Source organism: Alternaria triticimaculans, assembly GCF_023758025.1.
Source record: "Alternaria triticimaculans strain BMP 0046 chromosome Unknown scaffold_34, whole genome shotgun sequence".
NCBI lineage: Eukaryota > Fungi > Ascomycota > Dothideomycetes > Pleosporales > Pleosporaceae > Alternaria > Alternaria triticimaculans.
The window spans coordinates 2,683-28,054 of NW_026055991.1; the positions used below are offsets into that span (position 1 = coordinate 2,683).

Below are 25,372 nucleotides of genomic sequence, written 5' to 3' on the forward strand. Positions count from 1 at the left end.
TAAATATAATATAAACTTATCTATCTAGCGTTAAGCTTCTTATCTCTAGATATATTAATTTTTTATATAAAGTTTTATAAGAGAACTAAGTTACTAAGTTAAAGCTTCTTACAGCGTATCTTCTTAGTATTATTCTAGTAATTCTTCTTAGCTTAATATAGTTAATTAGTATAAGTAATAGTATTCTTAGTAAATTAGTTCTAGAAGTCTAATTATATTACGTGTATTACTAGAAGTTATATATAATTCTTTACTTCTTAGAATAGAAGAGTTTACTATATTAGAAGCTCTAATTCTAATAGAAAGACTAGGTTTTAACTAGTAATTAACTAGTATAGTAAATAGCCTATCTAAGACTAAGTAGAAATATAGTTAGTAAGAAGAATAGTAGGTAAGTTATTTACTTATAGGCCTAATAGCTTAGCAAGAGTATTAATAATAAGCTTATATCTACTCTTAATTTTACCTATAGCTTATAAGTTATATAAGAATAACTAGATACGCTTAATCTTATAGTTAGCTGTAAGATACTTTACTACCTTAGCAAAGTCTAGCCTACTATTAACTAAGAGCTTATATATTATACTTTATTAATAAATAATATTTTTATAAATAAACTTAGTAATAGTACTAGACTTATTATTAGAAAGCGCTCTAGCCTCTAGCTATCTACTTAAGTATTCTCTAGTAATAATAAAATACTTCTTACTTTAGTAGTAAGGTATATAAACTATATTAATTATAACTAACTTTTAGATTATAAAGCTATATATATTAGTTAATATATTAACTCTTCTCTTAGAGAAGTAAAGCTAGTATTTAGAACAACGCTAAATTCTTTCTTAAACATCTTTATATATATTAGACTACTAGTAATATTAGAAGAGTATAAAGTATATAGTATTAGTTCTATAATAGCTAATAGTCTTATATATTAACTATATAGTTTATAAGTAGATATTAGCGTTATTAATAACGTAGCGTATAGCTATATTTTTTAAAATTTTATAGAAAAGCGCGTAATTACGTATAAAGAAGTTTAGAGCTCTCTTCTTTTATACGTAAAGCTCTTTTAGTATTATACTCTTAGAAACTTTAAGGTTAATAAGAAACTAGGTAATCTACTTAGATTATTTAGTATATTTATACTTAAGTACCTAGAACGCTCTAATAAATAGTAGCTCTTCTTCTATACTTCTAATTATATAGTTAATAAACTCTTTAAGATTATTCTTAGATTCTTTTAGTAAAACCTAATTATTAGATTTAAAGTAGTAAGAGAAAGTATCTATAATAACGTTCTTCTTTCTAGAGATATAGATAATATTAAAATTCTAAAGAAGAATAGTAGAGATCTACTAATTTATAACTAATTCTAGGTTATTAGTAGAAAAGTAATTAAGCTAGATAATAAGTATTACTATATTAGTTTTAATAGTAAAGTGTATACTATATAAGTATATATAAAACTTTTTTAAAGTCTATAGCACTATCTTATATTTTAACTTAGTAGAATACTAAAGACGTTCTTTTACTAACTAGAGTATACTCTTAAATTAAATAGAGTAGTATTTACTATTAGCCTATAGCTACTTAAGGTAAGCTTCTTCTCTATTCTAACTAGTATTAGTTATAAGAAAGACCTTATACTTTAATATATCTAAGTAGTTAAGGCTTACTAGCGCTAGTGCTAAGTATATAGCGTGTTTAAGTATATATATTACTTAATTCTAATCTAGACTTTACTTATACTTTATATCTTTATAAAGAAGATAAAAGAGAGGCTTAGTAATAGTAGTAAATTCTTTTACTTAGATATAGTAGTAGACATATAGTCTAAAGAAAAAGTAAATATTATATATATTATAGTAAGGTAGCTAATCTAAAAGCTTTTAAACCTTTTTACTATTAGAATAGCGTTCTTTAGAGCTAATCTTATAGCTAATAACTTTTAGGCGCTCTATAAGAAAGTAGTACTTCTTACTAAAAACTATCTTTTTTACGCGCTTAATATCTATAAAAACATAGTTAAGTTAGAGAATATATTTATAGACGTAGTAATAAATACTAAATATAGCTATTTCTCTACTATAGTCTATTTTAGAACCTTTATAAGTAATATTATTAATAAATACTATAGTATTTAGCTAATAGTTCTTAAGAATTTTTATTATAATATACTAGAATACTATAACTAAGTTAGTTACCTCTATAACTATAGTATATAAATAAAAAAAACTAACTAGTATCTAAAAAGCTATTATATTTTAGCTTATAGTATAAAGAGTAATCTAATTATAACTAAAATAAAGATCTATAAAAGAGTTAATAAGATATTTAGTAAAGCGTTTAAAAAACTTATCTACTATTAGTAGTAAGTTTATATTATATATACTAATAGTATTAATCTTTTACGTATTAGAAATCTACTAAGCTTCTCTATTCTTCTTAGAAACTAGGTACTATAGATTATAATACTAACTATTACAGCGTTTCTAAGTACTTCTATTAAGATAAGTATTAGCTATATTAACTATAACCTGCTTAAGCTTCTTAGAAATAGTAAAGCCTTACGCTTACTAAGCTTTATATTTAACTATATAGATCTTATATAGTAAATATATATTAGAGTATATTCTACTAGATTTAGTAAATTTCTATAATAAAGCTACTTCTTTATTATAGAGTATTTAGATAAAGAGATTTCTCTTCTTTTATATAACTTATAATCTAATATAAAGATTAGCTAGTCTCTTAAGCGTAAGATAAGTTTTTTATAGAAATATAGCGTATTATAGTTTAAAAATATTATTATAAGGTTCTAGATCTAGTTTATAAATAGATAGGTAAAGTTATTAACGCTAAATAGCTTATTTCTTCTAGTCTTTCTATCTAAACTCTATTAGCTTATCTACTTAAGAAATATTAATAGGTTAAACCTTCTTATCTATAGTCTTATATAAGGTAGTAATCTCTAGTTACTAATAAGCTCTACGCGCGTAATTAAGTATCTTCTTATAGTTAATCTTATATATAATAGTATACTTAGTAAGCTTTTATTTATACTAAATAATTAGCTTAGTATTTTTATTTATCTAAAGTGCTTCTACGTTATTATTAAAGAGAAAGCGTATCTACTTTTTTTATATCTACTAGATACTTACTAGAAATAGTATATTATATTACTTAAAACTATACGTTAGATTATACTACGCTCTTTAGTATAGATACTAAACTATAGAAAAATCTTAAAGTAGCTCTAAAGTAGAGTTAGTTATAGTACTAACTTATACGTATTCTATAGTATTATTATTCTTATTCTCTTACTTATAATTTATAGTAGAGAATAGATATATAAACTTAGAGTCTAAAGTAATAAAGAAAACTAACTTAGTTCTATTCTTAGACTAAATATAATATTATACTCTACTAAATATATTATATTATATTCTAATATATAATACTATATACTATAGTTTTCTAAGTATAGCTAAGCGTATAAAATTTATAATAATATAAAAAGTAGTATAAATAACTATAGTGCTAATACGTATAAAGACGTTAAACGTAGTACTAATAAATAGCTTATAGCTACTATTAGTAGAGATAACTTCTTATAGTAGATTACTAAGCTTCTATATCTAGTATTTATATAGTATTTTTAGCGCGCGCACTACGCTAAAATAAAGAATATTTATCTACGCGTTTATATTAATAAGATATTTAATAAAGTTACTATAAATATAAACCTAGGCCTTTAGTAAGTCTATCTAGATAAACGCGCGTCTAGCGCGTCTTTATACTTTACATACTATCTTAGTAGATATATAGTTAAAGATATTATTCTATAAGTTACTATAACTAGTAACTTTATATTAAGTTTATATATTTAAGTAGTATATATTAATAGTATTATAAGAGGTATTAGTATTATATTAATATAACTATATAGTTAGTAAAGATTATAATAGATATTTATAGAAAGCGTAATAGTAGAGTATAGATATATAGAAGAGTATATAGATTTTAAGTAAAAATAGAGTCTACCTAAAATTTATAGCGTAGCTAGCCTTAAAGCTATTTACTATTCTAATACTATCTATACTAATACTATTTTTCTTTAGAAGATTACGTAATTAATTAGTAATATTATTCTAACTAATTAGGTTAGAAACTATTACTTCTTATACTTTCTAACTTAAAAGCGCTATTATAATATAATTAGATTATTCTTTAATAAGCTTCTTAAGTTCTAGGTTAGAAAGAGCGTCTAAGAACTTAACTACCTTTTTCTTATAGTCTTATAATAAATATCTAGAATTAGCTAATATACTATTATTAATATAGATATTAGTAGGTAGATATATAACTATAAATAGTGTATTAGAAGCTTATAAAAGAAATAGCTATTCTAACTACCTATTCTCTAGTATTATAGTAGTATTTAATATCTATAAGTTAGAAACCTATCTAACTATATTCTTCTTAGATAATAGCTAAGAGCTCTATAACTACTTAGAGAGTCTACCTCTTTTCTTAATATAGCTATTATAAACTTAATTAGAGTTATTAAGAATACTTTTATTTATATATCTAATAGTATTACCTTTAGCGCTATAAAGAAACGTAGTATTTTTACTACTAATAATAATACTATTAGAATTAATATTATTAAGTAGCTAGACTTTCTTAGAGTACTTAATACCTTTCTAAAACTAGATAAACTACTATTAAGCGTTCTTATAACTAACGTAATAGTTTAAGTAAGTAATTATATTAGCTAAGTTTAATTACTTAAGAATATACTTAAGGTAAGAGTCTCTTTTAAACTTCTTAGAAAGAATACTAGACGTAGACTATTTTATTATATTATTAGTAATATTAAAATACTTTTTAATCTTAGACTTAAACTATTTAAGCTTATAAGTTAATAAAGAAGTACTAAAAATTTAGTTAAGGTAATTATAAAGTAGACTAAAATAGTATATTTCTTACTTACGCTTACTATTTTAATAGTAACTAATCTAATCTAAATTATAGAAGTTATTATAGAGTTTATACTTAGTAATCTTATAACTCTTCTTATTATATATATAGTAAGTATTAGTGTACTTAGCCTTTCTATACTAAATAGTTTCTCTCTTAGAAGCTATATTTTTAAGTACTTTAGTAATAAAAGAACTATTATTTCTTTTAATAGAAAGTTCTTTTTTAGTTATATAGTTTATAAAGTATAAAGTATTATAAAAATTCTTAAAGATTAGAGTAACTAATAAGTAGGCTATAAAGAAATAAACTATATCTATATTAAGTCTTAGTTTATTTAGTAAAGTTATAAGTTATTCTACTTTAGAATCTACGTTAGAAGAAAGTAGAAATTCTTACTTCTTCTATTACTTCTTAAGATTAGTAATAATACTCTTTACTTTCTTTAGGTTAAAAGTAGCACGCTTATTAGTAAGTATAATATATTTTATCTTAGTATCTATACTACTACGTTTCTAGATATATATATTATTAATAGTATTATTCTTTTTATAGTATTCTTTAAGAAAGGTATAGATCTTATTTATATAGTACTTAGCCTAATTATTACTTTTAAAAGTATTAAGTATTATAAAAGTAACTATTTATTTATTATACTTTAGAAGTTCTTAGTAAAAGAGAAAGCTAAGTTTCTTTTATAAAACTTACTTATTAGTAACATAAGCTTTAGCTATTATATAGAAGTAAGTATAATACTTAGTAAGACTAAGTAGATTATTAATATACTTATAGATAAAAGCTTCTAAGTATAAGTGCTTACCTATCTTAATAGCTATATTCTTATCTACTTAGTATTTCTTTATATTTACTTTAAGCTTAGCCTAGTTCTTTTTCTTATAACTAGTAAAAAGCTTAATAATATAAGTAATAGAGTAATTCTTATTACTAATATAATCTAGAAGAATAAAAACTTTTATCTTATTAAAGAAGCCTTTATTATTAGCTTATTAGTTATAGTCTTTAAAAAACTTAGTAATATTATTACTAGTAAAAACTAAAGTAGCGTATCTAGAGTAAACTATAGAGACTATACTATTAGTTACTATTATAAATAATAATATACTTTCTACTTTAGAGATAGTTTTAAAGGTTAGTATCTTTAGTGTTAAAGTAGTTAAAGAAGTAGTAGATAAATGCTTAGAAGAAGAAATTACTAGATTTCTTAACGCTTTATACTTCTTCTATTTCTTTAGTAGTTATTATAGTTTTAAATAACTTATAAAGAAGCTAATACTTCTTTACTTAATAGCTTAAATACTAAATAAATCTTATTTTATAGAGATTATATAATTAAAAGATAAGTTCTAAATACTTAATAGAGTTCTTTTTCTCTCTACCTAATAGTAGAGAATACTTTCTAAATACTTTTATAGTTAGTATAGCTTAGCGTTTTACTTACTATAATACTTTATTAGGTTATTAGTTCTATTAAACTATAGTTTTACACTAGTGTATATTCTAAATATACTATTATAGTATTATATTAACCTAGTTAGTCTAGTATTTTATTATACTTCTAATATTACTATTCTAAGTATTAGTTAAATTACTATTTTCTAGTATTTCTAAGTAGTTACCTTATCTACGTAATTATTTTATTTAATATTGCTTAGTAGTAAGAACGTAGTTAGCCTAAATATAGCTACTATTATAGTTCTAGCTAACCTAAAGAAAAGAGCTAAGTCTATACTTATTATATTTATTATAGTTATTATTACTATATATATTACATTAACGTATACTAACTACTTCTTATACTATATAGTAGAATATATCTCTATAGGCTTTACTATTTATATAGATATTAGAGAGTATAAAAATATATTACTATAAGAATATAAAGTAGTTAGTATAAGTAAAAAAGTATATAAACGTTAGTTTAGTAGAAAGAAGTCTTATTATAGAAAGATTCTATTATTTAAAGTATTATATAAGAGTCTAATACTAAAAAATATAAGTAAAAGATAAGATAGTAGATAATTTAATAATTCTAAAGAGCTTTTATTAAAAGACGTTCTTTTTCTAGGTAATTCTTAGATTATTAAAGATCTAATTTATATAAGAACACCTTATACACTAGTATAGTAAATAGATTAGACTTTTTAAAAGCGTAAGTTAGAGTAGTAAATAGATTATAAGTAGAAGTAAAAGTACTTATAAAACTAGAGCTCTACTTCTTACTAGAAAAACTATACTTAAAAAAGTCTTTAGAAATACTATAGAGCTTATTTAAGTACTTATAATTCTTTATTTTAAAGAGAGTAGCTAAATACTTAAAAAAGTTAAAGGTATTAGAGCTTAATAGCTTAGTCTTTAATATACTTATATAACTAAAATTTAAAAAAGTTACTTTAAAGGCGCTTATAAAGCTAGAACTAAACTACTTATTTTTAGAAAAGTAGCTATTTTTATACTTATACTTATTTCTTTTTAATATAATACTAAAAAGCTTAGAAATAAATATAAAAAGGTATACTTAGTTTAATTAGTATAATAAAGTATACTACTAAAGTTAGTAAGCGTACTAATAAAAATTAAAAATACTTACTCTTATTTTAAGTAAGAGATAAAAAGTATTTAGCTAATTAAATAATTTTTAGTAATATTATAATTAGCATATATATACTAAGTAAGCTTTTAGTACTATATATACTCTAATAAGTATATAATTAGTATTTTTAGCTATAATAAGAAAGCTTATTATAACTATATAGTCTACTCTTATAAGCTACTTAAAAAGTATATTATAAAATATACCTCTAAATACTCTCTAAGAGTATAGTATATAATTATACTAGTATAGATTAAAATAAGCTTTTAAAAGCTTTACTACTTAAAAAAGCTTTCTAAGTAAGCTTATAATATAATAATTTATCTTCTATTTATTTCTATACTTCTAGATATAATATTAAGCTAGTTAAGTTATATTACTAAAAAGTTAGCTTAAGTAATATAAGTAATAATAATACTTAGAGCACTACTAATAGTATATAGTAATTAACTATTAAATAATAGAGTTAGTTAAATACTAGATATATAATAGTAAACTATAATTAGGTATATTATTCTAAAAAGACTAGAAACAAATCGCTACTAAGCTATAATAGCAATTCTAAGGTATTTATAGCTAATACTAAGTTAGCCTAGACTTTTTAGAGCTAGAACTTAATATTAACTATAATAAAGTTAACTTTATTTAGCTAGAAATTAATACTTTAAACTAGCTACTTATAAAGTATATTAATAGTACTCTTAGCTAATATAAAATAAAGTAGCTTAAGTATATATATATAAAAAAGATTAGTATTAGTAATACTATTATTACTAGATATAGTAAGCACTTTAATTTACTTAAATAAGCGTAGTTTAAAGTAGTAAGTATAAGTTAGTAAAAATAATAAAATACTAAAGTAAAATTATAAGAGAAAACTTACTTAAAGACTAGTGTTTTAGTAATAAAATTACGTTAAAATATTAGAAACATTAGAGGCTACGAGATTGTGCATCTAGGGAACACGTGGAGCTCTCTTGGATGGAGATGCTCTACTGTTATACGGGGCACATGTCAATGCACATACACTTGCTTGATTCCTACAGGCCCGGTTGATCTGAAATGTTGCAGCCGCTAAGCTGACAGCTGCCGCAGTATTCGTGAGAATGCTAGGCCGACCGACCTACAGGTGTCATATCGTCGTCAAGCTTACTATGTAGACGTGCTGCCGGCGAATGGGAAGGCTATGCGCATCTCAGCTTAGCGCACGGCGTTCCTATTCGACGGCTTTACCACGCGAGCAATATTTCCGGCGGCCGGCTGGACTTCACCTATGTGATCACACCACCACACCACGCGCACCATACTACGTCGATTCCGTCTTTGCTCAATCACTCTGATCTGCCTGTGAAGAAGTTCAGCTACAGAATCGCTACACTGCTATTTCTCCAGGTTTGGAGTGCTCGACAGTGCAGATGGCGTCCTAATAGCCGCTGAGGCTGGACACCAACAGCACGTGTGACAGCGCATCACAATGACATCGAATGGGGATTGCGCATCTCGCCTCAAGCGCCCTTGGGAACAGAGCGGGCTCACATCTCGTCTTTGATGGGTGCTCTTCTCGCTCGTCCCTACCCTTTTCGTCTAATCGCTACTGCATTAGGACGCCTGCACGACGCCTCTAAATTGCATCTCTAGAGCACTTTCGACCCCATCGGCTTTCTTGGGACATGTTCAGCTACAGTGATGGACCGCTATGACATCTTCCGGAACGATTGCTGAGCTCTGAGCAAGTGCGATAGCTCGCACGCGCGCACCCTCGACTACGTTTGCTGTATTTCATCTTCTGGATCAAAGGTTCATGTGGTTTCTACCAAGTCACATTCGACGTCCACATGTGGGCTACGAAGGCTGTGATAATCCAAGATCCACTAGGAGGCGCTTAGTTGCATATGACAAGAACTTAGTGCTCAGCCTTCCCAATGGAGACGTCCACGGGTAAGAGAACCATGACTGCTCGTTGTTTGCAAAGGCTGGGTGAGACTTTCTAGGTAATTCTTTCAATGACTCCATTCTGTGTACCTTTACTGCGACTGCTAGAATGAGTACAAACACCGCAGGCATCACTATCACAGCAATAATCACGAGCACAGCCGTCTACACACCTTCACCAAGCCTTGACAACGCTCAAGTATCGTCAACATCATCGGCAATGTACCATTCGGAAAACGATCGCTCGCTCTCTACACCGGCTGCCATCGGAATCGGCATCGCTATTGGCATCGTCTGCACCGTACTGGTCCTTGTTACAGTACTGTTGCTACACCGCGCATGGAGACTTCGCCGTTCACCACCAGTAAAGCAGTACAGGCAAGCCAAGTTATGGAAGGGCTTCGAGCCGGTCACTCCGAGCACCGCGAGAACTACTTTCGTTGGAACCAAGATGACCAACATATACTTGACGGAGCTACCAACACCGGTCACACCTGCCTTCCTTATGAGCCCACCGTTGCGGGGAGAGGAAGTAGACGTGGAAGAGAGATCTCGACGCTATAGCGAACCTGCATAGTCATGCTGTATACGACGGATGGCTTGTATGCAGTTTCGAATCAAGCTGGCGCAATATATGAGACAGGGCTATAGCTATGTTGAGAGTCTACGCACGAACTCCATCACGTCTCTCAGTGATCGTGCCCAGCAGATCCCAACTCTGCTCACGACTACGAACAAGAACAACCTGCGCCTTCTACTCGTCGCTGCCTGTAAATGTACAGGATCTTGCAACTGGCTCGTTGAGATCCTGCGCAGTCTTCCCGGCTTCGGTGTCGTCAACTCCCGTCACGTCTCTGAGATCGTTCCCACGCTCTTTCCCCTCAGCGCAAGCACTCTGGACTTCCTAATCCAACGCCTCACCGGCGGGACGCGCAAGGTGGTCAGTGAAACGTTTACGCATATAAAAAAGCACAGCACCAGCAGCATCGCTGCCCTGCTACAGGCTCGCATGTGTAGGTTAGACATGGTGATCTCGCGGAACCTCCCCCGCCGCGACCGTCGCCAGCCACCCCAGAAGAAAGCACAGCCGGCTTCTCGTGCAAGTCTGGCGGGAGTTCCAGTCGAGCTATTTAGCATGATTCTACGCCACCTTGCGTGCTGCCACACTCGCTCACTCCGGCAGACGTGCAACAAGGAGCTCGTGTGCAGATACAAAGACAGCTTCTACAACATTGGCGATCCGACCACCGCTTCCCTCCACATGAGTCCCAAATGAGGGAGACACAAGCACATGCTGACTTTATCTCCGTAGCTTGACGCCGACTTTCCTGCGCGCGCAGTGTCACTTGCAAAGTTTGAGCGGTGGAGCGATCACATCACCACACTACGCTTCAAGGTCCCGAGAACCGCATTCTTCTACCAGCTGCATCAGGGCGCCGCAGCCGATGGCGATACCTTCTCAGCAATGTCGGATACGAAGGATTTCAAGTCTGCGCTCGCGCTATTGACGACCCTTCCTCGATGCAAAGCTGTTCAGATCCAGCACGACACCCCAAGCAGCGGCTGGCTCCTATGCGACTACCAATCCAGTCGACGGGAGGTCCGTGACAAGACCATGGCTGTCCAGGGCGACGTGTTGCGCGAGAACCTGGAGGTATGTTGTACTCGCTGTCTGTACAAGACACGCACTAACTCTGCGTAGCATGGTCTTGTTGGCTTCATGCTTTCTTCGCATTCGGAATGGTACAACGAGTACCGCCTATGCTACTTCGAAGAGCGAGAGAAGGAGGCAGAGGAAGGAGGTCCACGCGCAGAGGCAGAGGAAGAAGGCCGACGCACAGAGATGGGGGAAGAACGCCGCGGCCATGAAGAGACCGAAGATGCGTACGCAGGCCAGTCCCGAGACATGGTTCGTGATGAGTATCGCTCACGTGGGCTTCCTCGGCTTATCCCAAAGAAGAAGGCGGACATTGTGGCGGCTCTGCAGAAGGACGATTTGAGGAGGTTGGAGTAGATGGTCATGCCCTACTAGGACACGCTGCTCATGGCGTTGACGACCTACAACCACTTCTATGCTACACTCGCTCTGATCCGGGTACATGATCTGTTCCATGTACATATTACGGCTTTCCGGACACTGGTATGGTCTGACGCGCGCGGTGGTGGTGGTGGGCCACTCCTTCCTCTTCTACGAAGCGAAGTAAACAGTCAGCCAAACGCGGGAAGCTTCGTCTCTCGCACACTCGGATTTCAGTTCTGACCTGGGTAGCTCGCTCAATCCCTTCAGTTTGCTTGCAACCAGTACTGCCGCCATCGAAACCCCGCGGCCGCTCTCAGAACCCTGCCGCCATCAGCATCCCTCTCTCCGCCATCAGAACCTCGTCCCCCACCCCGCCATCACAACGGCATTCGCAGGGAAACGCAACGCGCAAGAGCTCAAGAAGCTGGAAAAGACGGATGTTAAGATATCAGAGGCGAGACTCTTCAACGCATACGGTAAGTTCTGGCTGCGCGAAGTGCATGAGACATGTATACTGACTTCATACTGCAGCGACCACACAGAACGTGATTGAAGATATCGAGGAGTTGTTGCCTCGCCTCTCCCCTCACCATCCAGAGATTGCCGAGTTGCTTCAGACGGCCAGGGCGGAGCCCGTGACACCCTTCACCATCCATGGGCATTGTGACGACAGCGAGACGAAGACTTGGCAGAAGACCGACCCTGCTGTGGATCGCTGGTTTCCGAATGCCATTGAGCAAGCTCCGTACATAGACGATCCGCCCTTCTGGTTAGACCAGCACGCAGCAAACCATGTGAAGCTGTATTAGGTCGCATGGCATGGCTGGCGAATAACGCAGACGGCGAACTATGTCGCATCACATTTTCGCTACCACATCAATCGAGAAAAAACACTGGACAGCCTGGGGCCTACATCGACTTTGGGTCTCACACTTTGCACATTCTCATCTTGATGTAGTCTCCAGACCTGTTCGAATTTTTTCTTGCATGAGATGCTATGCTCCCACATCCAGAGCTAATGGAGAGGTATCGCGCATATGTCACCACATAGGCCCACATCGTTGTCTACAGCGAGAGTTGTGCTTGTCGTTGGTCGCTATCCACAAGCATTATACGACCAGTACCTCGATCTCAGCCACATCAACGCGACCGAGGTCAAACTCGGACACGGCATAGGACGGATAGCGTGGCTGGAACGTGATGTTCACGGCAAGCTAAGCCGCATCGTCCTCTACATCAACCACCCGGAGTGCTTCAAGAGGTATCGAGCCCACGTTACCACGAAGGCCCAACATCGGCAAGCCCTCCGAGAGCGCCTTGTGGACCTGACAATGGTCTACTTCAGGCGGCCGGTCTCTCTCCCGGCCTTTCTATCTACCACGCAGACATGGCACCAGCACTCGACTGGACAGCTCGTTCCGCTGCGCGTGTTCGCCGACTTCCTTGACGGTGATGGCGATGAGACAGAGCTGAGGACAGCGCTGACGTGGCCACGAACTCCATCTGGCTTCGAGTGCCTCCGCGACTGGCTTCAAGGTCGGTCATTTACCGTTGCAGAGATCTCGAAGATCGCGCTCATCTACAAGGTGCACACCGTCGCCGGTGAGGACTGCCGGACATTCTTTCAGAGCGCCGAGATGATCGCGCGCTATGGGCCAAGGGCAGCCACGTTCGAGAAGGCGATGGAGCGTATGTGGGACAACACCGCGCTGATCGAAGAAGACGACGACGAGGAAGAAGAGGGACCTACAAGGAAGAGGACCAAAGTGACCGGACTGAAGGCTGGGCTGTCAAAGGAAAGGTACGATCGCCAGACCTACAAAATGAACCAAGCAAAGATCGCCGCTGGTGACAAAATCGCCGCGGAGAAGTTCGACAAGAAGCGCAAGAGCATCACGCAAACCAACAAAACCATACAGGCGAAGGTCGCTGCCATGGATGGGAAGATACCATTCAACGATGCGCTTGACAAGAGCAAGATGTCGACTACGAAGAAGGCACCGAGCAAGTCCCTAGAGTCAGGGCGCCGGTCGAGAGCCCTCCGCGATCTGAAGATCGCACAAGGTGACCCTAAGGCTATCGAGAGCAAGAGAAAGCAGAGGGAGAACCAGGCCAAGTGGAGGCAGTCCCAGAGAGAAAAGGTCAAGGCCTTTGACTTGAAGCAGGCTGAGAATGAGAAGAAAGTGGAGGACGAGCAGAACTAGAAGAACACATGGACGACATATTGAGTCATAGGATTTAGCAGATATATGTATGCGCGCCTCTGATAAGTATGACAGAAAAGAAATCACTCTGGAGGTGTTCGCAGTGCTACACAGGTGTAGTCTCTCAGCATAAAAGTCAATGTATACCTCAAACTATGCTATGTAAAATGATCTGTCAAGACATGCTTCATTGTAGACGTCTAAGATAACATGAATTCCTATCTTCTTGTTGTCGCACTGCAGGTAACTCTGTTAGAATAGACCTACACGAAGCGGTTGGCTGTCGCGCAACACCGTGAACAAAAAGGGCTGGCGATCCGAGAAGAGCTCGTAGATGTCAATACTAAAGTATCTCGTTGCAAGTGCAGTTTATACGCTCTCGATCCGACTTCAGTCTAGTGCTGGGATATTATCAATCCTACTTGTGCTGCGCGTCAGAAGCACGTACAATCTGTATCAGGGCGGAGGCCATACTTCGCGCTTCGCAGCAAAGAAGAGCCAAACAAGAGAGCACGTACCACACCGACGAATACAGAAAAGGAGTAACAGAGTATGTAGTAACAACGCTAGTGTATCCGCCTTTCTATGCAGCGTGAATGGATGCCCCAAAATACCGAACGGGCACGACTGAAGTTTGCAAGATAAAAAAAAATCCTAAAAAGCTTCATGCGTCCTAACGCATTCTTTTCGCAGCGCGCGTTGCAGTAAAAAAAAACGAATAGCTTCCGAATCCGGGAATCTGAGTGAATGTTAGAATTGGGGGTCGAACTGAGGTGTTGTGAATTGAGCTTACCGAACCCGGCTCTTCTCGGTGAAAGCGAGATATCCTAGCCGATGGACTAATTCGGATGATCTGATTGATGAGAAAAATTTGAGCAATTCCGTCCATATTTCTTTTTGTTGCAACACGACTCTGTGAGGGCATCTTGCATGTGTGCAAGTGGGGCTGCGCGAAGCAAAAAGCTGCTAGTAGGTGGGGTAACGTTGATGTGTATGACAGATGTGTTCGAGTTCCGCTTGCTCTTTCAACCAGCACACATGATAGTCTGTTCTTTCGCTGCCACTACCGTCAATGTAGCATCGAAAATGCCTTGTCGGCTAAGAACAGAACCTAGTAAAAGATCGTCGGTCTTCATCAGCGCACTCAAATCACAGGCATCAGAAGGATTTGCACGCGAAGAGAATAGTAGTCGAATGTGCAACACATATCATTCAGTCAAAGAAGCTATGAACCAAAGCGATCCAAAGCAAGTAGGTACAAGAAGTGAAGAACACCAGAGTGTTACTTTCCATCATCCATCTTCCAGGATTTTTCCATCACGTTTCCTCCAATTGTCATCACACCACAAACTTAGACGCGGAAAGCGCGGGGGTGGCGGCGGACCTTCTGGCTGGAAGAGCCAGCCTTCTCCTCGAGCCAAGAGATGAAGGTGTCGAGGGTGAACTCCTTGTCGAGGCTGGCGCTGCCGGTCTGAGCAGGGGCGGAAGCAGAGGCAGCAGGAGTAGAGACAGCGGCGACAGCGGCGGAGCTTGTGGCAGCAGGGGCAGAAGAGGCAGGGGAGGCAGCAGCGGACGAGGCAGGGGCAGAGGCAGAAGGCTTGGGCGCGGAAGCGTTGTCAGAGCCGGAGCCGGAGCTGGCACCGTCGAACAGAGCGGGACCGGGCATTTCGTAGCTGGACATGTCACCGCCGTAGACGCTGACCTTGATACCAGGGTCGGTGGCAGTGTAGAGCTTGTTAGCCGGAGTACCCTTGGGGGTAGCGGTACCGGAGCCGGTAACCTCGATGTTGATGCACTTGGGGTAGTTCTGGGCACCGTTCTCCTGGGCAGCGGAGTGGAGAGCAATGATCTCGTGACGGAGGACGTATTGACCAGGGGCAATGCTGTCGGGGACGGTCACGGTCCAGGTGTTGTTGTTGGCGATGAGCTTGTCAGAAGCCCACTTGCCATCCTCGAAGCCAGCAGCGTCGATCTTGAAGAACTCAAGGTCGGTAGACTTGGCCTTGGTGGCATCGTCGACCTTGGCAAGGTAGTCGATGACGGGGCCGACGTGGGACTCGGGCCAGGTGGTCCACGAGATATCGAGCTTGCCACCAGCGGCGACAGTAGCAACCTTTGCGCCAGCAGTGGCGTCCTTGTGGCAGGCAATCTTGGTGGCATCGTCGTACATGGAGGGGTCGACGAAACCGTTGTCGAGGCACTCGGGGCAGGACCACTCAATGACCTCGGGGGAGGGGGTCTGGTACTGGAAAGACGGGTCGTAGGCAGTGAAGTCCTTGCCGTCAACCTTGATGGCAGAAAGGTGACCGTGGGCGCTGACGGAGGCAGCAAAGGCGCCAAGGATGGCAGCGGCTTGAATCTTGGAAGGCATTGTAGTGTTGGGTGTTGGAAAGTCTGGTTTGGACGAAAGGGTTGGTGTTCAAAAAGTTACTTCGAGATCAACGAAGATAGTAAAGAATGTGAGGCGCTTCAAGCGTGAAAAAGTGAACGAAGGTGAAGTGAGCGAATGTCGACTGACTGAATGACTGTGGTGGTGAGGAATTTCTACATGCTGGGCAAGAGGTACTCTTATACTCAGATGCTGCCATGTCGGAAATGGCGCATCGCTGTGCATGTGTCAGATGAAAGGAGTGGAGCTGACAGAAAGGGAACCGTTTCCGTCGTACAATGCTTCAGGGCTGTGGAGCTGGGGTGCTCGATGTTCGCAAGGTGGGCTTGTCACTTGTCATGGCGGTGCTTGTTTCATGGTGTGGCTTCTGATCCTGGCGGTAAACAGAGTGTACTGAGCAGTCCTCGGCCAGGTGTTCCTGATCGACGCAAGGAACATGTCAAAGCGAAACGCAAGAGGGGTTGAACATTGAATAGACGCCAGATACAGCTAGCACGTCATTGCACCGGTGTTTGGATACAGTGGCTGTACATTCTCTGCAGCCGAATTCCCGTACGCACATTATGCTCTTACAATAACTCTTCATTCTTTAGTTGTGATACCATGTTGTGTACTTGGTGATGGTGCAAAGAAGCTTGGGCGCCGAGAATCAACAACTCTTCCCGCCCGCTGCACACTAGAACCATCTCGACTCGCTTAGACCCAGCGCCTCAGAAACGACATCTACGCGTCACCAAATCTCCCACCACCCAGCGGCATAAACGCAACCACGGCAAACCGGCAGACCGCGCTCTACTCCTCACATTCATTAATCTGCAGCAAACTTAGGTATACAGCCGTAGGTCCGATCGTAGCCTCAGCGCCCTTATCTCCGTATGGTCGCTTCCGACTTTCATCGTTTCATACCACGGCCCCCTGAAAGTGGGTCAACGACAGCGCGCGCCTCCACTACTGTACGCATGACAGTTCCAGGCGCTTGGTACCAACGTCTTGATTCATACGAACTACGGTGTGCACTCTGTATTTGCTCTTTCGATCGAGACCAGGTACTGAGACTGGAACACTCCACCGAACCCTCCCACACACCCTTGGCAGTTTACGATGCATCGCAACCGACTTCACGACAGAATCCTTCCTCCATTGGTGCCTGAACGTGAGTACCTGTTTCTGCGCCTCAATCAATGCCGCCCGGAGAAACTCCACTGGTGTTTTATGTTGTCCGGGTGGGTCTCTGCTCTCTATGCGTTTCAATGTCGCTTCCATGCCACACGGGCCTTCATTTCGGGCCAAGAAACTTTAGCAGCCGGCAACCGAAAACAAGCAACGGCTAAAGCGACGGTACAGCTGGCCAAGGCTCGCTTCCTACCGGAGACCCGGTGTTCATCTGTCAAGGTGTGAAGGGTGTAACACGCCTATGCACAGCGTTTACTAAACATCATTTTTGCACATCGAGATCCAAGAACGACACCGCTGAACAGTTGAAATTTATCATTGTACTCCCGCCGCACGACAATGCTGCATTGAAAAGGAAACTGGCAGCCCATGCCATGACCCTGTTGGAAACGCCGAAAGTCACCCTCTAGTCATACATGTCGTTACAATACACTAGGTCCACCGAACGCCCCATAAACCGTTCACATGCCGTTAAGACGAGTAGCGCCATGTCTCAGCTCCATGGACATTCGTCGTAGGCTGCAGAGGCGGCAGCACTGGCTTCTGATCCCTTGGCACAGCTACAAGACCGCCTTTGCCGTCATCGCTGATGGGGCTAGGTGTTGGCCGTGGTGGCTCGCGTGGTGGCGGTCCTGGTGGGGTTTGAATTTGCGAAGCTTGCATGCTCCTAGGAAGGTCGTACGATAGACTAGAGCGGGGCCCCGAGGGAGGGTAGCGAGGCTGAGGTGCCTGTGGCGAGTGCGCAGTCATGGATGGCGTCCCTGTGGGGCCTGTCGATGTAGCGAGCTGCTTAAGCATCTGTTCCCACTTTGGCGCCTCGGGAGTCTGCGTCGTCCTTGCCATTTCCCGTTGGAAAGCATCTGAAGACTGGAACTGTGCAGATGGCCTTGGTGCAGGTAGGCCCGTTGGTGGCGGTGGACCGTAGTATCCGGGAGAAGGCGCGGCTCCGTGTGACGCGATAGGCCTTGGTGCGATGGAAGTAGGCGTACCGCTAGTTCTCGGCGTAGCCTGCTTTGGCATCCATTCGGTTGCAATTCCACCATCCAGACTGTAGGGTGATATGTAAGTTTTTGTCCTCCGCAAATAACAATTTCTGAGGTAGGGATAATTCATGACGTAGGATAAATACTCAGTGGGGGATTGTGCAGCATAGATGATTTCAGAGGAGGGTGTGACGGCGTACATTGGAGGTTTAGGAGTCCCAGTAGGGTTGCTCAGCATGTTTGAGATCGACGCACGACCGTGTGGTGATGCCTGGCTTTGATGGCTTGGTGGGCCATAAGGTGAAGCAGCAATCTGTCCCGCGCCTGGTGAGTATGGTGAGGGTGGCAACTGACGAGGACTCTGAGAGTATGGGTATGGCGGTAGAGCGCTATTGTGGGTCGGTTGCGCATACTTGTCAATCCCATTGAGCAGAGACGCCGACTGTGTCTTCCAGGACGCATTAGAGTAGCTCTGTGGCGGCACATATGGCTGATACTGCTGTTGCTGCTGCGAAGGGTGCGGTGACCGATGCGTGTGATAGCCTTGGTATGGCTGCTGCCCTTGTTGTCCTGTGGGTAAGCGATGATCATAGCTGACATTGGGTTGATGTGCTACTGGCGAATTGGGATTCTTGCGAGTATCAGGGTTGTAAACCGGCGACCTGTAAGACGACATCGTCAACTCCTTCGGCTTGTAATTGTAGGGCCGACCATCTGGTGTTTGATATTGCATCGGTGTGCGCGGAGGTACTGCGATAGGTGCCGGTTTGATTGGATAAGAGGCTGGGTACGAAGTACGATGGAAGGTTGGTACTGGCGGGGGAGGAGGCTTGACGGTTTCGAGGAAGTTGCTCTTGGGGTTGTTCCTAGGCTTTGCAGGGTCCTCAGTGTACTGTGGCCTAGCCTCGGTTGAAGGCTTTCCAAGGTAGTACCAAAGCCGGTCCTCCCTGCTGAGATCGACTTTAGCCACTCTCCGAGTAACCTCAGGAGCAGTATACCATTCAGCCCACTTGTGCTCGGAGTTGGGGTCGTGGAAAGGATCGCCCATCTCAGGCACACCGTCGGTGCGGTTCGTGATGTCAAGGGATGCGTCGCTCTCCTTGAGATGCTCTGGAAGTGGCTTGGCATTTGCGGACGGCTTCAGTCGCTGCGATTCGTCGGGATGAAGCTTGAGTATGTACTTCCACTCAACTTCGACTCGATCACCGTCAGGCAATACATCTACCAGGACAGCCTGCTCGCCAGGTCTGTTTTCCACGACCTGTGCACCGTAGATCTGGTACATTTCGCCACCCACGTACTGGAACTGGATGACATCCTTGGGTTTGAGAGTCTTGCCATAGGCCAAGACAAACTTGTCCTTTTCCAGTGCTTCAACATCGACAGTCTTATTGTTGCGCTTCTTTGGCCGGTGGAAACGGCATCGGAAGTCGTAGCCATCGTAGAAGTATTCTGTGCCCTCTTCGTCAAAGGTAGGCATGGGACCAAGGTCAACCTGGACACCTGCAGCCACCGCACAGGTAGCATGGAAGGCCCTAGTACACTTCTTTTGCGAACACTGGAAGACGGCGCCGCGCTTAGACCGACAGTAGTTGCACTTGAGCTCCAAGCGGTCCTTGCCGATGTTGGCCACATTGCACACGGTTTCGACATCGCCCTTGTTGACAATGTAAGTCTCAGGCGTATAGTCCGCGCAGATCCGGTGAGCCTTCATGCCATTGTCGGTCGGTAGCAGATCGTCGTACTCCACATCGTTAGGGCAGAGAATGCAGGGCATACCTCGACCTGGAATCCTGATACGGATGCGAATGCGCTTGAGCTTCTTAGGTCGAGACGTCTCTTTGGGATCCTCCTTGCCGCGCTTCCTCTTGTTGCCGGCTGGCTTACGGCCTGGCTTTCCTTTGGTTTTGCCAGCGACACTGGCTGGAGGACTGGGCAGACGATCAGCGCCGTCTTCGTCGTCTTCGTCGTCATCAGTCTCCTCATAGTACTCCGGTGTTGGCTCTCCTCGTAGCTTGCGCTCGATCTCGTTAACGTCAACCCAAACGCTGTCAGATTCGCAGAGACATTTCTTTGCGATCCGACCATAGCTCAACCAAGATTCGTTTGCGAAGTTGACCGATTCTGCGCAGTTGTAGCCAATGTTGTACCCGGAGTGGTAGCCATAAGGATATGTGATGACGAATTCGCCCTCGTAATGGACCAGACGGTTGACCTTGATGTTGAAGTCCCTTTCCAGTCGCTGAGGCGAGATTAGGTAGGTCTTATGGCGAAGGAACTGTGAGCAATGCTTTGCGTCGTTTGGCCAGATGGTCTTCATGGCAGCTTCGAAGCGGCGAGCATCTTCTTGCGATATGCTGTACCACTGCTTGGGGGCACCAAAGTGAATGTAGTTGATACTGTAAAGGTCCACATCCTCCAAGTGCCAGGCGAAAGTGGCTTTCCACATGCCCAGGTAGAGGTACGCTGTGTTGACACCAGGGACCTTGGTTCCAAGAACATCCAGAAGGTTGGGCAGCTTCGCGACGTTCCAGGAGGTGGTCGAGTCGTCAAACAGAGAACCTGGCATGTCGGCTCCATACATGGGCGAGCCATAGTTGATCGTCTTCCAGTAGTTGTCCTCTAGCTCTTTGCATCGCTCGACGGTGTACTCATCAAGGCCATCCAGGTGGTAGTCGAAGTCCTCAAACGCAGCCTCGTCGATGTAATCGGCCACTGCGCCGCGGTTGTTCAGACGCCGAGAAGAGACGGACTTCTTCTCGTCGGCTGTCTTGGCTTGCCGACCGCGTGCCCTAGCAGGTGGTGTGCCGCGCGCTTCCTTCTTGATCCTCCTTGCTGGTGTCTTCTTCTCCTCGTTTCCGGGTGATGTGGGTGTGGGAGGGACCTCGGGAGAGCTATCTTCGTCTTCGTCGTCTTCCACTGGCTCCTTCTTCACCTGGCGCCTTCGAGAAGGGCGACCAGGTCCGCGCTTAGGTGCAGGCGAGGCATCGCGATTTGCAGGGGCGGCGCGCGACGAGCGGGTACGAGAGGGGGGTTCGGCAGCAGCCTTTCGGCGCTCGCCTCGCTTGGCTGGCGGCTGATGATGTGGCTCGTCCGTCACGGCTTTCCATTCCGGCAGATTGTACGATCGTTGTTTCTCAATGTTGGCTTGTGTGTAGATCCCGTGCTGTCCAGCGAACTCTTGCGTGATGGGGTTCTTGACTTTGATGCCCTTGACGGCTTCGGTAAGATCAGGGAGCGATTGGCGCCTGGCATGAGTTAAGTTGGGAGGTCATACAACAGGCGCATAATCGAGACTTACCATTCCGCTGGTGGAATAACCTTGACGATACCTGACTTCATTCCATGCTTGTCGATCTTGTCGATGAAGCGCTTGAAATTGCGAAACTGGTCCATTGTCTGTACAGATGGTAGTTAGTATCTTGTGTAGTTTATTTCCACGCGTCATAGTCATAACATGCGCGCGCGTGCTCCTCGGCCTGGGTAGGAGGTTATCTGCATATAGGCAACCTACTGGCTTGAACACGGGTATCTTTCCTCCCTCGAAGTAATGATCTGGTTCGATGTCTTCGCCGTCGTCGCTGTCCAGCTCGGAGAGTTCGGACGACATCCTCTCGAATCGCTTGTCGTTGTCTTCGCTCGTGGGCGGCGTCAGAGCTGGCTTCGTGGTGGAGTCATCGTGCGTCGCGGGCGGTGCCTCTACGGAAGGCACAACATCTGAGGGCGCTTCCATGGTGAAGGTCGCAGTTGTCGAGTCGTGGATGTCTCAGAGGGGCTGTGGAGCTGCTGCCATGCGTCGCTTCTCCGCCGGGGCGGGCGCGCGTCGATGTATTAGTACCGCAACAATTTTGCAGCAAGCGCAGAGGGTGTGCGAAGCTTGCAGGGTCGTTGATAAGCGTTATCGCAAGTGCTGGGGCGCGTAGTCGCTGGATGATGCTGAGGGAGGTGCGAAGGCGAGAATGAGGAGGTTGCAGGTCGTGGGTCTGCGCTAGGCGTTAAGCGCAACAACCCCTGCCACTTATCGCCTGACGATGGGCAGTTTGCGACAACAGCACCGGTAAAGCGTCAGAAGAGCTGCATATATTCTGACCCCTCAAGCGGTACACAAAGCCTGATCCACATAAAGGGATCGCGTGTGCTGTAAGTTCTCGTCATTCTACTGCTCTGCGCAAAGCGCGCCAAGTGTTGTGCGCGGTGACTGGCATGCACGTCATCCAAGGCCACATCTACAGATCTCATCTTATCAGATCCCCATAGTTTCCATCTGTTCACCATGTGGTAGCCAACTCACCACAGCAATGCCAGATGCATTCACCGAACTCACTTGGGCATGCTGTTGGCTACTTTCGATTTTCGTATCTTCCGGAAGGCAGACTGTGCTCGTCTTCGACGGCCAGTCTATAACAGAAAACACACGATGAATTTACAACTAGATCGGACGTGAAACGTGGTTCCTGAATCTGTGGGGTTAAGCTTTTCTGACTGGCGCCTGTCTCAACGGCTGCAGTGACCCGCTAGTTCGTGCATCACGCCGCCATGTGCAAGAATAGGGCCGCGCCTCACCAACAACACGATAAGCCAGTACGGTTGACGTAGTTAGAGAAGAGATATCTTGTGTACTCATCCTGTTTCTGGGCCTATATACTGCACAGTTGCCGTGCAATTTGTCACTGTTGTTTGACTTTACTATGCCGTGCAGGTTGTTGGCAGCTCACTGCGACAGTAAAGTCCGGATGCCTTCACAACGCTTTTGGCATTCAATCTACTCGAAACTATGCTGAGTTTACTATGCGATCGGCTCTTGTCTGCATGGAGGAGCTGATAGGCGCAGCTATCCGGTCCCGAAGACCTCTGTGTGTATGCTTTGGAAGGAAAGCAACAAGCTAGATGCTGGGAGGAAACCATCCTCCAATGCTACCACCTGACGGTGAGAGCTATAAGATGATGTTTGATCTTTTGTACGGGATGTGCATCATATCGTGCGAGCGCTGCAACTCCACACCGGCACTTCGTACTACCCAACACTCGCCAATCGGAGAACATGACGAGCCAGTGCGCCCCCCATGGAAAATCTCCGGATCGACGGCCGCTACTACCAGGGGTGCGCGCTCAGTTATCGTCATCAAGTACCCTACCCTAGTTCAGATCTAACAAACAACCTTCAGCTACATGGGTACAAACTTGAAATCACAGGACCGACAAACAACAATGGCAATTACTTGAAGCAAGAAATCGTATTGTACAGGCCATTCGTTAAGCGCCAGATCATAACCCAGAATATAGTACAGCCGTCCCATACCCGAGAAAATGTTGATCCTATGCACCGATGCTATGCTACTAAACACAATGGGCTGTACGTTTTTCTTCCCAGCTCTTTCGTTATTTCATCTGCTCAGATGCTCCAAACAGGGTATCAAAGCTGCTCATGCAACCAGTCTTCCCCAAATGTGCGAGTCGTTTTGCAGGAATGGTTCATCGACTTTACGAGGATTCTCCACGAGGAGCGCCGCGGAAACCGCCACGCCCACCCCTGAACTCTCCACGGCCGCCACGTCCACGACCGCGGAACTCTCCCCTAGGGCCGCCTCGGCCCCTGCCACGGTATCCGCCTCGCTCACCACCTGGGTGACCACCACGTCCCCGGCCGCCACGGTTGTGGTGAACCTCGGAGAAGCCATCGTTACCGGACGTAGGAGCGGCAGGCGCCGCGCTCGGCTCGGGGGTATCGTCGGCCCAGCTCTGGGTGCTGGTTACGGCAGCAGCGACGTGTGGTGTCTCGGTCTCGGCGGGGTCTCGCGGTACCATCTCGAAGGACTCAGTCAATGGGTCATCAGCGCCGGTCGGTTGCTTGTCCCATTGTGCCTCTGCAGCAGCGTTTGCTGACTCCATTCCAATGCCAGAAGCCGCCGGGGCAGCTGATGCGGTCTCGGTAGTTTCGGTAACGGGCTTCGCGCCAGCGTCGATCTCAGTAAGACCAGCGTTGGTGATGGTTGGGTCGGAGCCAGCCTGTGCCTCGGGAGGAGCTGCTTGAGACTGCGCGACGTCGTCAACCCAAGCTTCTTCGGCGGCGAATGGGGCTTCGTCGAGTGCTGCTTGCTTGACCTGGGAATCTATACAAAGTCAGTCTAAGACGGCGCGCTTGACATACTTTCGAGCTTACAGGTGACGCTGAGTACCACTCCCTCGGTGGATGGTACTCCCTCTTCCGCACCCTCGATCAGCTTCTCTGCAGCCATGACAGCGCCGGCGTCTCCTCCATAGACCTGGAGCAGAGCGCCCTCGAAAGCCTTGGTAAGATCAGAGTCATCATCCTCAAGTTGACGACGAGCAGCCGCGGCCCTCAGGAAGCGAGACAGTGTCAACAACTTCTCCTTGACAATCTTCTGCTGCTCCAGCGCTGCCTCGGCCTTGATCGTTCCCCTCAATGTCTCAAGCTCCGACGAGTGTGACTTGGACAGGACCTCCTTCTCCTTTGCGAACTTGGCCTCGAGCTCATCGCCGTACTTCTTGTAGTTGGTGTATTGCTCCTCGTACTGCGCAAGCTGAGCCTGAAGACCGGGTTTCCTCTCAGCTTGAGCTTTCTGGTCGGCATTGATCTTCTTTGAGGCGAGGAGGTCGTCGAGAGAAACGCCGGGATTCGCTGCGATTATGGAGTCGACCTTTTGAGTTGCGCTCTGGGGATGTCATGTAAGCAAGGGTTCGAGGGGTAAGGGAGACTGTTAGCTTACCAGTTTCTTGTTGATGTTGCGGATGTTCCTGCACAGACGCGTCTTAGTAAGTGAGTCCTGCTAATCGTGCATGCGGTCCCTGAACCACAATGCTGTTGCAACTTACTTCTGAACCTCGCGAAGGTACGAGTTGTCGCTGTCGGTTCCATTGGCCTTGCCGGCAGGGTTAGATCCACCTGCGCCAGCCTCGGATGACGTCTTCTCAGGCGCAGCGGGCACTGCGGTAGCTCCCTCTTGCTTGCCCTTCTTCTTGCGGGCGCTCTTCGACTCTCCTGTGACCAGGTTCTGCAGCTTGTTGACTACTTCCGAGGCCATTGTTGTGATTTGTTTTGGTTGCGTTGATAAT

At 43.1% G+C, this 25,372-nt stretch overlaps 5 protein-coding genes across 5 annotated transcripts; 2 read left to right on the forward strand and 3 right to left on the reverse strand.

The window, feature by feature from the left end:
- Positions 1 to 9,749: 9,749 nt before the first annotated feature.
- Positions 9,750 to 12,358, forward strand: J4E78_010519 (uncharacterized protein; the record flags this gene model as incomplete). Its single annotated transcript, XM_049371097.1, has 6 exons — positions 9,750 to 10,061; positions 10,191 to 10,469; positions 10,842 to 11,183; positions 11,232 to 11,533; positions 11,817 to 12,025; positions 12,081 to 12,358. 6 exons carry the CDS (start codon positions 9,750 to 9,752, stop codon positions 12,356 to 12,358), a joined length of 1,722 nt encoding a protein of 573 aa, XP_049217135.1.
- A 209-nt stretch (positions 12,359 to 12,567) lies between these two features.
- J4E78_010520 (uncharacterized protein) lies at positions 12,568 to 13,753 on the forward strand (the record flags this gene model as incomplete). The annotated part of the gene is made up of 2 exons (XM_049371098.1): positions 12,568 to 12,575; positions 12,601 to 13,753. 2 exons carry the CDS (start codon positions 12,568 to 12,570, stop codon positions 13,751 to 13,753), a joined length of 1,161 nt encoding a protein of 386 aa, XP_049217136.1.
- Positions 13,754 to 15,104: 1,351 nt separating this feature from the next.
- On the reverse strand, positions 15,105 to 16,124 carry J4E78_010521 (uncharacterized protein; the record flags this gene model as incomplete). The annotated part of the gene is made up of 1 exon (XM_049371099.1): positions 15,105 to 16,124. One exon carries the CDS (start codon positions 16,122 to 16,124, stop codon positions 15,105 to 15,107), a length of 1,020 nt encoding a protein of 339 aa, XP_049217137.1.
- A 1,662-nt stretch (positions 16,125 to 17,786) lies between these two features.
- J4E78_010522 (uncharacterized protein) lies at positions 17,787 to 22,031 on the reverse strand (the record flags this gene model as incomplete). Its single annotated transcript, XM_049371100.1, has 3 exons — positions 17,787 to 21,546; positions 21,600 to 21,697; positions 21,813 to 22,031. The coding sequence occupies 3 exons, from the start codon at positions 22,029 to 22,031 to the stop codon at positions 17,787 to 17,789; spliced, it is 4,077 nt and encodes a 1,358-aa protein (XP_049217138.1).
- Positions 22,032 to 23,779: 1,748 nt separating this feature from the next.
- On the reverse strand, positions 23,780 to 25,341 carry J4E78_010523 (uncharacterized protein; the record flags this gene model as incomplete). Its single annotated transcript, XM_049371101.1, has 4 exons — positions 23,780 to 24,408; positions 24,459 to 24,972; positions 25,027 to 25,054; positions 25,133 to 25,341. 4 exons carry the CDS (start codon positions 25,339 to 25,341, stop codon positions 23,780 to 23,782), a joined length of 1,380 nt encoding a protein of 459 aa, XP_049217139.1.
- Positions 25,342 to 25,372: the final 31 nt, after the last annotated feature.